At 33.9% G+C, this 13,699-nt stretch overlaps 1 protein-coding gene across 1 annotated transcript; it reads left to right on the forward strand.

Annotated features, from left to right (window-relative positions):
- The first annotated feature begins 10,241 nt into the window (after positions 1-10,241).
- On the forward strand, positions 10,242-13,334 carry LOC132053581 (SPX domain-containing protein 3-like). The gene is made up of 3 exons (XM_059445666.1): positions 10,242-10,717; positions 12,219-12,384; positions 12,887-13,334. The coding sequence occupies exons 1-3, from the start codon at positions 10,487-10,489 to the stop codon at positions 13,243-13,245; spliced, it is 756 nt and encodes a 251-aa protein (XP_059301649.1). The 5' UTR covers positions 10,242-10,486; the 3' UTR covers positions 13,246-13,334.
- Positions 13,335-13,699: the final 365 nt, after the last annotated feature.

The raw sequence follows: 13,699 nt of genomic DNA on the forward strand, positions 1-13,699 counted from the left end.
TTTCAAGAATCAAAAGTGGTGAAATTTTGCCCAAAATTGGGTGTTTAGGGTGTCGGACTAGAACACTTAGGCTAATACACGAAGGCTCTTAGCCTAAGTAGGACTCTACGTAAGTCCACCCAAAAAATAGTTTGAAAAAATATTTCGAAGTATAAGAAAATAGTTTTTTAGAAAAAATAATTTAAATATACTATTATAGAGCCCGTTTGGATTGGCTTATAAGTTGCTTATAAGCTGTTTTCAGCTTTTTGAGTGTTTGGCTAGCCAGCTTAAAGTCATTTTGTGCTTAAAATAAGCTCAAAAAAATAATTGAGCCCATTTAACTTAGCTTATCTAAAGCAGCTTATAAGCTGAAAATAACTTATAAGCCAAAAAAATAAGTTAGACTACCCCAACTTATTTTTTTTAGCTTATAAGCTGCAAACAGCTTATAGGCATAAGCCCATTCAAACAGGCTCATAGTCCATATAATACACATATATGTAGTCCATCTTTTATTTCTAAGCTTTTGGTCAATTGTTAGTCAAATTTTATTTTAGTCTAGGTCTAAATAATTGCAATTAGTCTCACAAGTTTTAAACATTGGTCCAAATCAGTCCACATGCCATAAGTCCATAGGTTTCATAAGTGTTCCAATCAGTCCCAAATTTTGTAAAAAAAATCGACAGTTTTGGTCCTTTTGTTCACATTAGTCCCAAGTTTGCACCAATGCACTAATATCAGTCTCAACTTTTATAAAAAATTCCTTTTGGCGACTTTAAAATATGACAATCTCTTAAGGGTTCCAATAGACATGATAATTGCACAAACAATAATTTAAAATACATAATTAAAGGAGATAGAGAATTTGGGCCGACCAAGCCCAAAAGAGAAATGTCTATGCAATCGGGTTTGTCTTAATTCCAATGTAAGCTCAATTTCGCTCCAAATTGGGTTGACTCGATCTAGATACGTTAGTGGACCCCGTTGAGGCCCACCAACGGTTTAAATGGGCAAAAATACAAACAGGTATGTTTAATGTTAGTATACATTCATGAATAAGACTAAGTACAGAAATTAAGACTACAATGATTATTACAAAAGCCAAAAAATGAATTTACAATTTATTGGCCCTAGCCCACTTAATACTTTGTAACAGCAGACAAACAACATCAGCCTAGATAAGAAATAAGCCCAAAATAATAATGATAATAAATCACACACGGGTAATAGGCCCAAAAATCTCCTAAGTATTAAGAGGTAATATACATGATATATCACAGATATACTACTCCAGTTTTTCTCAAATTTTTCCTAAGTATCAAGAGCTGATATACATGATATACCACTGGTATACTACTCAGTTTTTCTTAAATTTCTCCTAAATGTCAAAGTTGTGGTATACATGATATACCAATAATATGCACCTATGGAGAGCAAAACAAGATTGCATACCCTCCATATACCTAGTATATATATCTATACCCAACCAGTCTCAACTGTTTGAATTATAATAAATCACCCAAGATCTTAAGTTAATCCTAGAATGGAGAAAAGCAGGAAGGCCTCAAGTTCACATAAGCAAATAAGGCAAGGTGTAGGAGATTTCAAACTCCAGAACAAAACAAGACAAGGTAGGACTCAGAGTATAAAAAAAACAAACAAGAACCAAGTAGGATTCATAGAACAAAGGGGAGAAACAGCAACAACATGGAGGAAGGATGGATACAAGGAAGCCAATGCCAAGACACAGAAGCAATAATACTACAAACAAGAACCAAGTAGGATTCATAGAACAAAGGGGAGAAACAGCAACAATATGGAGGAAGGACGGAGACAAGGAAGCCAATGCCAAGTACAGAGTACAAGAAAATAGAACAAAAAAAATATCAAGACACAAGCATGTTTCAAAAGAGTTCAGTAATCAAGTGAAAGGACTGAGCTAGTTCAGAGAATCGCTTTCAAGTTTTTAAACAAGTTAGATTAGGTTCAGACTCATTTTTAAGGTCTTTAATCAATCAATCATAACATCACAGGAGCAAGGTGTCACGACCCGACTAGGGCCATGACGGGCACCCGGGGCTAACCACCGAGCACCTCTCATTCTCTTACTCATCTGCTCATAATCATAGAAAACTATTATCATTTGGAACATATTCACTTTATATACATGAGCCCTTCGGCTATCAAAATAATATATATATATATATATATATATATATATATATATATACAATGAGAACTGTCAGAGACCATACTACCTTGTGGCACCGTTATCTACGAGCCTGCGGGTACTAGACATATAGACGGGACAGGACCCCGTCATGCCCAAAGCATGTATATACCAAAAGAATAAATCAATGGCACCTCTGAAGCAATGGAGTGCTCTCAATCAGCTAATAGCTCCTACGAGTCTGGATTACCTTCCTGTCTACCTGTGGGCATGAACACAGCGTCCAAAGAAAACGGACGTTAGTACGAACATTGTACTGAGTATGTAAGGCATAAACAATAATAATACATCAATGAAATGAGGAGGCATCAAATGAGGAGAAATCTGTAACTGACTGTGAATCATAAAAGAAATAATGCATGCTGGCTTACTTCATAATCATCATCATATCATGTATGCATATATGTATAAACTGCCCGACCATATAGGTACGGTGTGATAATCATTAGCATTAGCCTGCGTCCAGGCCTCCCACCTCTGGGGTACCATCTCATGTCGCCCACTAGTGGTGTTTGCCCATGCCATCTGGCCATGTTGTCTGCCGCCCGCCTTAGCGGTGTTGCCCGCCATATAGGCGCAGTGTAACATCATCATCATATACTCATCTTCATATACTCATCATAATACATGCGTGGAAACTCAAGGACAACTATACTTTATCAGGGTGACATAAGGTCGTGAACCCCCGATTATATTATGGAGCATTCATAAACATTCTGCCTCACCTTGAAGGAATTAGCATAAGGTGAGTGTATATAACGATCAACATCTATAGATTATAGATAGCATCATTAGCTTGATAGGAACATCATATCATGGACTCTAGAATCTTTAGACTTAAGCTTATCATCATCATTATCTTACTCATAGTGTATCTCTTATGTCATATGGCTATTCATGAACAAAGACTCTTAGTTTTCTGGAAGATAGGACATTCATGAAGAAGGAGGAAATTCATGCCATAAGATTCATGCCTTAGAAAGAAAGGACTAGCCTAACATACCTTTGTCGTTTAATTATTCTATCGCTTGCTCGTTCTCCTTTAATGCACACGTTCTACCTTCAAGAGAATTCGTATCGACGTTAGCTATACAATTATAAGAACGTGCTTACTAAAGCTAGAGAAATTGGGCAGCATTTCCTTTGTTTATACGACTTCCTCCCTATTCCATATCAACTCCCAAACACTCATAACAACAATCACAATATCATAAACAACAATCATCTTTTAATTGCATTATCCACATTTCATAATTTCACTTCAATTCTCCATAATCATGATCAAAGTTCACTATCGCATTCTTTCACATATGCTTATTTCATGTTCTAAATGTCATTCATAACGTACTTACAATCACAACATATCCATATTCATGATTCTTTCTAACTACTACTCAACAATGACACAATTCCCACATTTATGACCCATTTTCTATATTCTTCTACAATCCAAGTGTTTCAACTTATCAATACCTCAAACAACATGAAAATACCATGAAACTTACCTTAGATAGTGTAGGAACAAGACTTGAGTGGCAATACTCTTCTTGCACCAAAACCCTAGTTCACTTCTCTTGAAATTTTTTGGCTTGGATGACTTTAATGTGTTTCACACTCTTGATTTTTGTTGGTTTGATGAAGTTGATCATCAATTTCCTTTGTGTTCTTATGGATGAAGAGTGGAGAATATTCTAGAGGTTTCTTGACTTATGGAGTGAAAATGAAATGAATTAAAATGAAAGAGGGGTCCTTATATCAACGTTGAAGTTCAGCCCCGACCAGAACATACGGACCAACATACGGTCCGTATATTTTATACTGACCGTATGTTTGGTCCAGTGAAGACCCTTGTTCTGGGCAGAACATACGGCTGGACATACGGTCCGTATGTTTTATACGGCCAGTATGTCTGGCCGTATAATGCCCAGCTATCCGAAACTTGTTCTCGTCGACTCGTTTGATCTCCGATCCTTATGGAACCTTCTTAACACTTGTTTAACACCTCAATATCAATCTGAGGGACGTCATAACTCTTCTCCAAAGCATCATTAGAACGTCATTAACTCGATGCTCGTAATTCTTGTCTGATACACAACATATGACTTGCTTTCCTTAACAACTTTCTTTCCTTATCTTAAATGCATTTGAAATCTCGTGTAGGGTCATCAAATGTCATTTCTTACTTATCAAAACATCGCATACATCATGCCCTTCGTTAGTCTATTCACTGTGCTATCGGGAAATTTTTCGAGGTGTAACACAAGGTTACTGGCCAAGAATTGTTTCTGGACTGGTTTTAGTCTAAAGCAGGATAAAATGTTCAAGTGATGCAAGTTATATTCTCAGGATTTGAAAATCTTGGCCAAAGACTTCAATATAAGTCTCAGAACTTGATTTAGCAGAATCACAAAGTATATTGGCAGGCCCTATAGGATACTAGCAAAGGTCTCAAATGATGATATAACCTCAATTCTGTTCCCAGGATTACACAAAGGATCACAGGTGCAAGTAGAAATCTTGGTGGATCATAATGGGGCATGAATGATATACTAGGCTGGAAATGGAATGCTAGGTACAACATGGTTCAACAGTTGGCCAAGAGGTACAAGCACAGGTCAAGACAAGTATAGGCAGCTTCTGTGACTAACACAACAAAGACAAGATTCATAGGGGTATTCAGAAGTCTCAGAAATGAGGTTAGGGGGGGGGGGAGGCATGAAACTATCCTAGGCCTTTAACAGTATCAGACATGGTTCACTTTCAAAAGCAAGTAGATAAAGGACAAGAAACATATGAGGCAATCTCAGATTTTTATAAGCAAATGACGGGGGGAGGGGGGGGGGGTGTGAGTTACGAAAACCAGTATTACACTCAGTCCCTTAAAGCATCTTTAGTCCTAGTTTAGGCTCCTTACACTTAGTCTATTAGGTGATTATATTAGACCAAGGGAACCAAGCAATCTGTAAGCAGTCCAAGTGTAAAAAAAAATGCAAGTCACAAGTGACAAACCAACATGAACATTGAAAACAGGTAGCCAATATGAGACACAACAGTGGTCTATAGGTCAGAAGCAAATCAAAGCTACCTACATGCTAACCACCCCCCCACCCTATTATCCCAGTTTCAAGTCAAGAAAACAACTTGCTCTGAATACTAGTCCCTCCTCTTTTAACAATTTGCAAGTCAAATACCAAATGCCCACAAAGAGTAAACAACTAAGAGTTAACAAGCAAGCCACAGCCTTTTCAAACCCTTCCACCAAAAACAGGTAACCAAGTTACAGTCTCAAAATCTCTTTAGCCAAGTTAAGAAAAACATTTTTTTTAATCTCTTTTTGACAGTCACACAAAGTTCAGATAAAAGAACACATAAGTCAGTAAGTAGGTTGATGAACACAAAATCCAAACCCTCACATTTAAGCACAACTAGCTAAACAAAACAGAGAAAACATGAGTCCTTCTGAAGGATTTTAAACTTGACAAGCTCCTTTCTTTCCAACAGAAACTTCAAGACACGTCATGCTAAATGTAAACAAGAAGAGTAAATTTTCAAGATCAATTTTTAAAACATGTTTTCACTCAAAGGGTATTCAAACCCCTTTTTAAACTATTTTGCAAGTAATGAGCACACAGAAAGCACAAAGGCAAGTTCTCAAATTCATTTTTTAATTCTAAAGACAGTCACAAAAGACTTGCAAGAGGTCAAACAAGCAGGACACATACAAACATTTTGAGAGCCATTATTTATCTCAGTTTTACCTCCAAAGCCTCTTTCAAGTCTTAAACTTTATTTTAAGTTGTAATCTCATGAAAACTGTCACAAACATGGGAAAACAAAACTAGTTTTAATCTTAACTTAGTTTTAAAACAACATGACAGCCTCCTATACCTTCAAATCTTCAAAGCAAGATCCATAACATAACCAGTAATAACTAAGACTAGGAAAATCAAGGTGTTCAAGCTCCAACGACACAACCAGTCAATAAACAGTGCTCAAGTCAAGATTGGTCACCTATTTCATTTTTCTAATACTTTTTCCAAACTTAAGATCTCTTAAACAACACCAGGAACACACAAGGATCACATTATAGCATATATAACCAAATCAAACATCTTAGACTCAGATAAAATCAATGGGACAATAAGCTCAGAACACAAACAGACCCCTCCATTCATTTTAAAACCCAGTTAAGACATCACATCCTTCAAATAACACCAGGATATTACTATTAAATGCCTCAAGACTCAGAACTAACTTGAACACCCCTGAAACAAAGAAAAATCCAATGAAACAGTAACAATAGACATAGAATGGGTTCCCTTTCAATCAAACAAGCCTTTTAAGACTTCAAACACTTATTAAACGATACTAAAAATATCTAAACAACTCTATTATCACATTCTACATACCAAAACAGTTTCAAAAGTCAAATAGCACAACATGATTCAAACAATATAAACTAAAATAACAGAATAAAATAGGCTTAAAATAGTAGTATTACCTTTTCGTAGGGCAACCTAAAGATCAAAATGGGGATTGATTCTTCAAACTTCAAACACCAACAACCAGGCACCCTTAAACAGCCTTTAAACTCTTAGATTCTTCCAAAAATAGTAGTATTTTTATTGGTCTTGTAGTATATTAATATGACTATAGTGTATATTAAGTTCTATTATATTTTTGATAGGTATTTGAGGGGTAGTATATTAATACATGTATAGCTAATGTAGAAACTTAGGGAGAATTTCAACCTTAGCCGTGGGTTTAAAAAAAAAAAAAATCGGACCCCTTTTTAGTCATGAAAATTAGATATTTATAGGATAATAGTGGGAACCCTAGAGACAAAAATAGAAAGTTCTAGGTCTCCCCCCTCCAAACAAATTTTCCCCCCATTTCAACCTTATTCGAAAACAATTTCAAATTTCCATAACAACTCGGCAAATTCCTCAGCTTGACTCCCGAATGTACTACTCCCCAATCATAAAACGACACCTTTCACAAAATATAACCAATTTTATCCTAAAAATTCAAATAAAATCAGATAAATCAGCAAAATACTAGGATAGTACACTTAGTCACCAATAAGACAAAAGAACCAGTACATCCAACGTATACATTGTACAAATAGGATAGAAATCCTAAAATAGTACCTGAATCACTTGAATATTTTGGGAAATTACCCTAGGTCCTTTGTTTATAGTATGAGGTGTGCAAGTTGGCTAGGAATTCTTGGTTCCGGCCATGGCAACCCCGTACTCAAAGAGCCTGAGCAATATCCCCATTAATCGATTTAATTCGAGCTCAACTATTCATGAAATCACGAAATTAAACCTGGACAAGACAAAGGGTAAAAACACTCAAAACCCTCTTTTTTTTTAAAAACATACGCCCCTTAAGTTTTTTAAAAGATTAATTTAACCCCTCTCTTAATTTAAATCAAATAATGACTAAGTGATATAAACACATATATAACAAAATAAAATAGTTATTTTAGGCTAATTAAAATTTTAAAACTCACAAATTTAAAATGTTAGCTTCAAAACGAGCCTAATATTGATATAGTTCCGGATAATTTTTAGGGATGTAAAAAATGTGGTAAAAAAATGAACCGTAATTCATACGTCGTTTTAATTCTTTGAATTTGCCTTAGATGGAACGGGATACGCATCTTCTTTTTGAATTATATTCATGAAAGTAAATAAGTTGTAATTTCCTGCAATTGTTAATTTTTATGAAAAATAATAATTAAACGTCAATTTTTGCAATTTCCTCGGGGTTTTTAAATTTTTGAATTTTTAAGGGTATCCTTGCTCCATCTTGGACTAGGGAAATTTGGAAAATTAAAATACGCGTTTTATGATGTGAAAATTAGGTGTCAACGGGGTCCATTTGGGGGAAGCGTTCCCTACCAAGGATTTTTCCATACCCAAAACTAGAACCCAAGATCTCTGATTAACAGAGGAGCAATCTCATCCGATGCACCACATCCTTTAGTAGTTCTAATCCTCATATCAGATAGTGTGAAATGTTATATATTAATTTCGTTGATGATAAAAGTATATCTTTTTGTCTTGGATTAAAAAATTCGTTCAAACCTGTGTCTCTAGAACCTCAAAATGCCATTGATGCAAAAAGTATATTTTTTTGTCTTGGACTCAAAATTCGTTCAAGCCTGTGTCTCTAGAACCTCAAAAGGCCATGGATGCAAAATTCGTTTAACAGCCATAAAAATAGGGTCATTTGCACTTTTATTCCTATTTTATGCTGGTCTTTAATTTTTGTCTCTCATGACAAACAGCTTTTCGTGGGGTATAAATTTATATTTTCGCATCATCATAGCCACAAATTATATTTCGTGTTCCTAAAGAATTTATGTCTAGCTAGGCATAAATTCAAGGGCAACATACACAAATTACTACAATTCGGGATTTTTTTTTAGGCATAGCTACACTTTTGCTAATTACATTTCGTAGCTACAGTAACGTGTATTCAAATTCGACTGTATTTTGTTGTATTCAATTCTGTTGTATTCATTTGTAACTACTTTTACAATGTATTCAACTTATTGTATTTAAATTTAGTTGTATTCAAACAACATAAATGCAAAAAAATACAGGGATATCCAGCTGTATTCAAAATTCACTGTATTCATTTATATACAAAAAAAACCTCATTCTAAATATAGGCGAAAAATACATAAAGAAACATCTATTTTACACTAAAAAATAACAAATATACTCAGATCTGAGATACAAGAAATAAAATACGCTCAGATATGAGATACAAGAAATAAAATACACTCATATCTGAGATACAACAAATAAAATACACTTAGATATGAGAAAATACACTAAGATCTGAGAAAATTTGGTCGAGGCCATAGATTCCGGCCATAGAAGACGACGGCGGTGGAGGAGAAATGAGAGGCTAGAGAAGACGACGGCGAACTCACCGCCGCGATCGACGAACGGTGAACTCCATGTTGAAGTCACATGGACTGGAGCCATGTTTTGATTGTGCTTCCTCAAGAAAATCAAATCCTTCATAAAGATTTTTAGAGATAAATTTTAAGAAAAGTTGATTTTATCTAGATTGTGTGCTGGTTTACATTGACACTGGAAATCCACCGGTCAATAGAAGATGTGTAGGAGGAAAAATTGTAAATACATTCAGATTTGATGCGAATTGTAATTAGCTATTCAAAGTTAGCTATGTATTGTAATTATGTTAAACTATAGCTACTAATAATAAATACATAGTAAATGTTAGTTACACCACGTAAGAATCCCTAAATTCCATTCTGAAAGACAAAAATTAAAGACCAACCATTTAAAGGGCAAAAATTAAAGACCAGCCCATTTAAATGGCAGCCAGTGCAATTTCTTCTAAAAGATATCTTTTGAAAGTGATCAACTAATGCCTTCATGCCAAAATAAAAATGGCCCATTTTTAAGCAGAAAATAGTCCACCATGTCATGCTCGTACCCGAAGAACTGAATAGAACAAGAAAAATTCGAGCCGAATCAAGATTCTGTATTTGGTAGATATCGTCGAAAAATTGAAGATTGAAGTATCAACTGGAATTTTTATAAATCGAGTCGAAGTATGAACGTCCATCCTAATATGTAGAAGCATTAAAAATAAATTGTTATTAAATATAAAAAGTTATCATTCATTTTTAAATTATTAAAAGAAAATAGTGTCACATAAATCAAAAATATTAAATTAACGTAAACCCGGGCCTATAAAATTTTACCCTAAACAACTCCAAGATAATTATTCTATTTCTATATTGGTCGGTCTTCCAATGTAACACTTTTCCGAACTCCGATGGAATATTCTAAGAAGATACCAAAGAATCATCCTTCTTAACAAGCTTAATTTCCTTGCAGATCTCGCCACGTTTCATTCACCGAATTTAAAATTAATCTGATGGATATCCTTATTTCAGTGGCATATCTAACACCGCTTCACATTAATTAATTAATTAATGCTTAAAAAGTAGTCGTACATGTCACAGTGAAAAACGAATATGCTGAGAATTTCTCTTACTTCATCGTCCTTTTTAATTTACTTTTCCGTACCGCCACCTCATCACCTCCAAGCATATGCTTTTTAAATATTCTAATTTCCTACCCTTTCCTTTATGTTATAAAAACCAAACACCTAACTCTGATTTTTCACAATTTTTAATTACACGTGTTCTTCTTCCCTTCTCTACAAATTTGCATCAATTTTAACTTTAGTATTTTTATAATTTGTTCAATTTTGGTGATGAAATTTGGGAAGAGATTGAAGCAACATGTTGAAGAAACGTTACCCGGGTGGGGGGATAAGTTTTTGTCATATAAAGATTTGAAGAAATTGGTGAAGCTTATATCGTTGGCTCCAGCTATATTGAGTGGATCAGAGGAGACGGAGTTTGTGTACTTATTGAACAGTGAGATCGATAAGTTTAATTCTTTTTTCATTGAACAAGAGGAGGATTTTGTTATTCGCCATAAGGTATTTTATTTTTACATACACTATTGAGTTTCTACTTGTGTAAATTAATTTTTTGTGTGATCTTTGTTTTGCATTTGGAGGCTTTTTTGTAGAGTGAAAAAGGAGTTTGCACCTAGTTAATAGGCTAGCTTTCATATGTTGAACAAGTCAAAGTGCAAATAGTACAGTAATTGTTTTTGTGTGGCACTGAGTCGGTCTTTCTCTTGACCTTGAGTCGTGTTTGTTATGTGTATTTTATGTTGAATAATAGTAGTATTTTTGGTTCCAAGATTATTGACGAATTCTGCTTGTAGTGTTTGTGATATATGATTTAGTGCACTTAACCTTAATTAAGTAAAATGTATAATTTTGGTTTTTTTTTTTTAATGTAGAAAATATGTTATAATTTATAGAATTATATTACTGTCATATATGGAGTAACACTACAAATTTAACATAACACATGAATAATTAAGTGGTAGAATGATTAATTATTATGGAAGAATTGTGAATATTAACAAACAAATGGATTAAAAGGGCACAGTTCACTTAGTTAAAGGTTTAATGTGCTTAATCATATATCATAAAGACTATATAATAAGAATTGATCAATAGCTGAAAAACCAAAATGTTTAATATTAATGTTTTTACTTTTTCCTTTTTTTTTTCTTTTCCCTAGGCTATGTAGACTAAGCTAACCACTACAAAAATACCTTTAATGAAATAAGGGTCTTCTTAAGTCTTCCCTTAGGGATGATACACTTGTACTTACGGAATGACCTCTTTGCACACTACAAATTATATTACTGTCATATATGGAGTAACACTACAAATTTAACATAACACATGAATAATTAAGTGGTAGAATGATTAATTATTATGGAAGAATTGTGAATATTAACAAACAAAAGGATTAAAAGGGCACAGTTCACTTAGTTAAAGGTTTAATGTGCTTAATCATATATCATAAAGACTATATAATAAGAATTGATCAATAGCTGAAAAACCAAAATGTTTAATATTAATGTTTTTACTTTTTCCTTTTTTTTTTCTTTTCCCTAGGCTATGTAGACTAAGCTAACCATTACAAAAATACCTTTAATGAAATAAGGGTCTTCTTAAGTCTTCCCTTAGGGATGATACACTTGTACTTACGGAATGACCTCTTTGCACACATAGCCACATTCTCCCTTTTTTACTGCGGTTAACTTATAACTAATGTCATTTCAAAGTTAGTGAAAGAGTGTGAAAACACCATAAGTTCAGTGTTTCCTTTTTTCCATTTTCCTTTATCCTTTCCTTTTTGGTTTCTACCTCCAAATAGTAGGGATAAAATAGCTGTATATCATAAAATTGGGTGCAAACCTAGAGTTTCCTTGCCGTCGAAGAGAAACTAGTCTTTTCTCTTCAAGAATTCAACTTCTTTTTTTTTTTTGGTAGTTGCTTCTTACTCTCTTTTTTATATTGCTACTTCAACGAATACTAGATTAGATTGATCAAAAGATTCATATTTATTATGCAGGAGTTGCAACAGAGAATACAGACAGTGATTGATACATGGGGACCAAAATTTGATGAATCCTCAAAGGCGCATTACAGAGAGGAGATGGCAAAGATTAAAAAAGACATCGTCGATTTCCACGGTGAAATGGTCCTCTTAATCAACTATAGTAATATTAACTATACAGGTATATGACAAAAAACTCCATCCATTACCATATAGTTTCCAAAAACCTATGTAGTAAAAAAAAAACATAATTTCATGATTAAACATCATTTTTAATTGCATATAAATAATATACACTAATAACTCAAAGATCTTTTACATTATCAATGTAGTTTAACCTGTGAATATAGGTTAGTTTTTATTTTTACCATATTATCCTTTAATATTTATCAAAAGATTTAAGTGATCTAACTCTTTAAATAAAGGGATAATCATCTTTTTGGCCCGCCCGGAAAAGAATAGCCGGTAAATATATTGATATTTATATCAGCATAAATATACATATAATATGCATATTGTATGCATAAATATACATAATTATTTTATATGTTTTGATATTGTAGCTAGCGCCCATAAATTTGGCCCGTTGGGCCAAAAATAAAAAATTTCCTAAATAATATTTACACTGCCAGTGCATATAAGGTAGACTTTTTCTAATAAAAACTATGACTTGAATTTCATAGGGTTGGCTAAGATATTGAAGAAGTATGACAAGAGAACTGGTGGATTGTTGCGGTTGCCGTATATACAGAATGTGCTTCAACAACCATTCTTCATAACTGATGTCATTTCAAAGCTGGTGAAAGAGTGTGAAAGCACCATAAATTCAATGTTTCCAATTTGTAATAAAGGAAAATCAATTAGCCAAAGAGAAGCAATAATAACAGTAGGAGGAGAAGGAATATTTAGGAAGACAGTAGCAGCTCTTCTCACAATGCAAGCAATAAGAAAAGGAAGCTCTACTTACGGCCATTTCTCATTGCCACCTCTCAGTTTGCCAGAATCTGATGTGATTCAGCCTTTGCAGCTCAACTCAGCATAGCTATACCTTGAGCTTCAGTTTATTATGTCACAATTCTATACGTGATGAAGAGAAAGAAATACATGTCATTGATCCCATTGTTTTTTCCATATCATAGAGTGTTATATGTAGAGGTATTTTTTCTGAGGGGGGAAATTCTCACGTCCGTAATATTAATGAAATGATTACTACTCCATATATGCCAGTTGACGCCTCTTAAATTTTAGTATATTTTATTTAGATACTCGAACTACGGCATGCTTCAATTGAGTACCTGAACACATGATAAAGTGTTTCTATTAAATACTTTCAACTCAAATTTTGAAAAAAACTTTTGAGCGTGTCTATTATATTGAAGTTGGGTGAGGTGTTTAATTTTTATAGCAAAACTGGGGGGACTTTCACCTTCAGTTCCAAGTACTTTTAATATGCGCTAAAAGTTTTTCGTTCTGAGCATGCACTATGTATCTACATG

The sequence above is a fragment of the Lycium ferocissimum genome, chromosome 4 (genome assembly GCF_029784015.1).
Source record: "Lycium ferocissimum isolate CSIRO_LF1 chromosome 4, AGI_CSIRO_Lferr_CH_V1, whole genome shotgun sequence".
NCBI lineage: Eukaryota > Viridiplantae > Streptophyta > Magnoliopsida > Solanales > Solanaceae > Lycium > Lycium ferocissimum.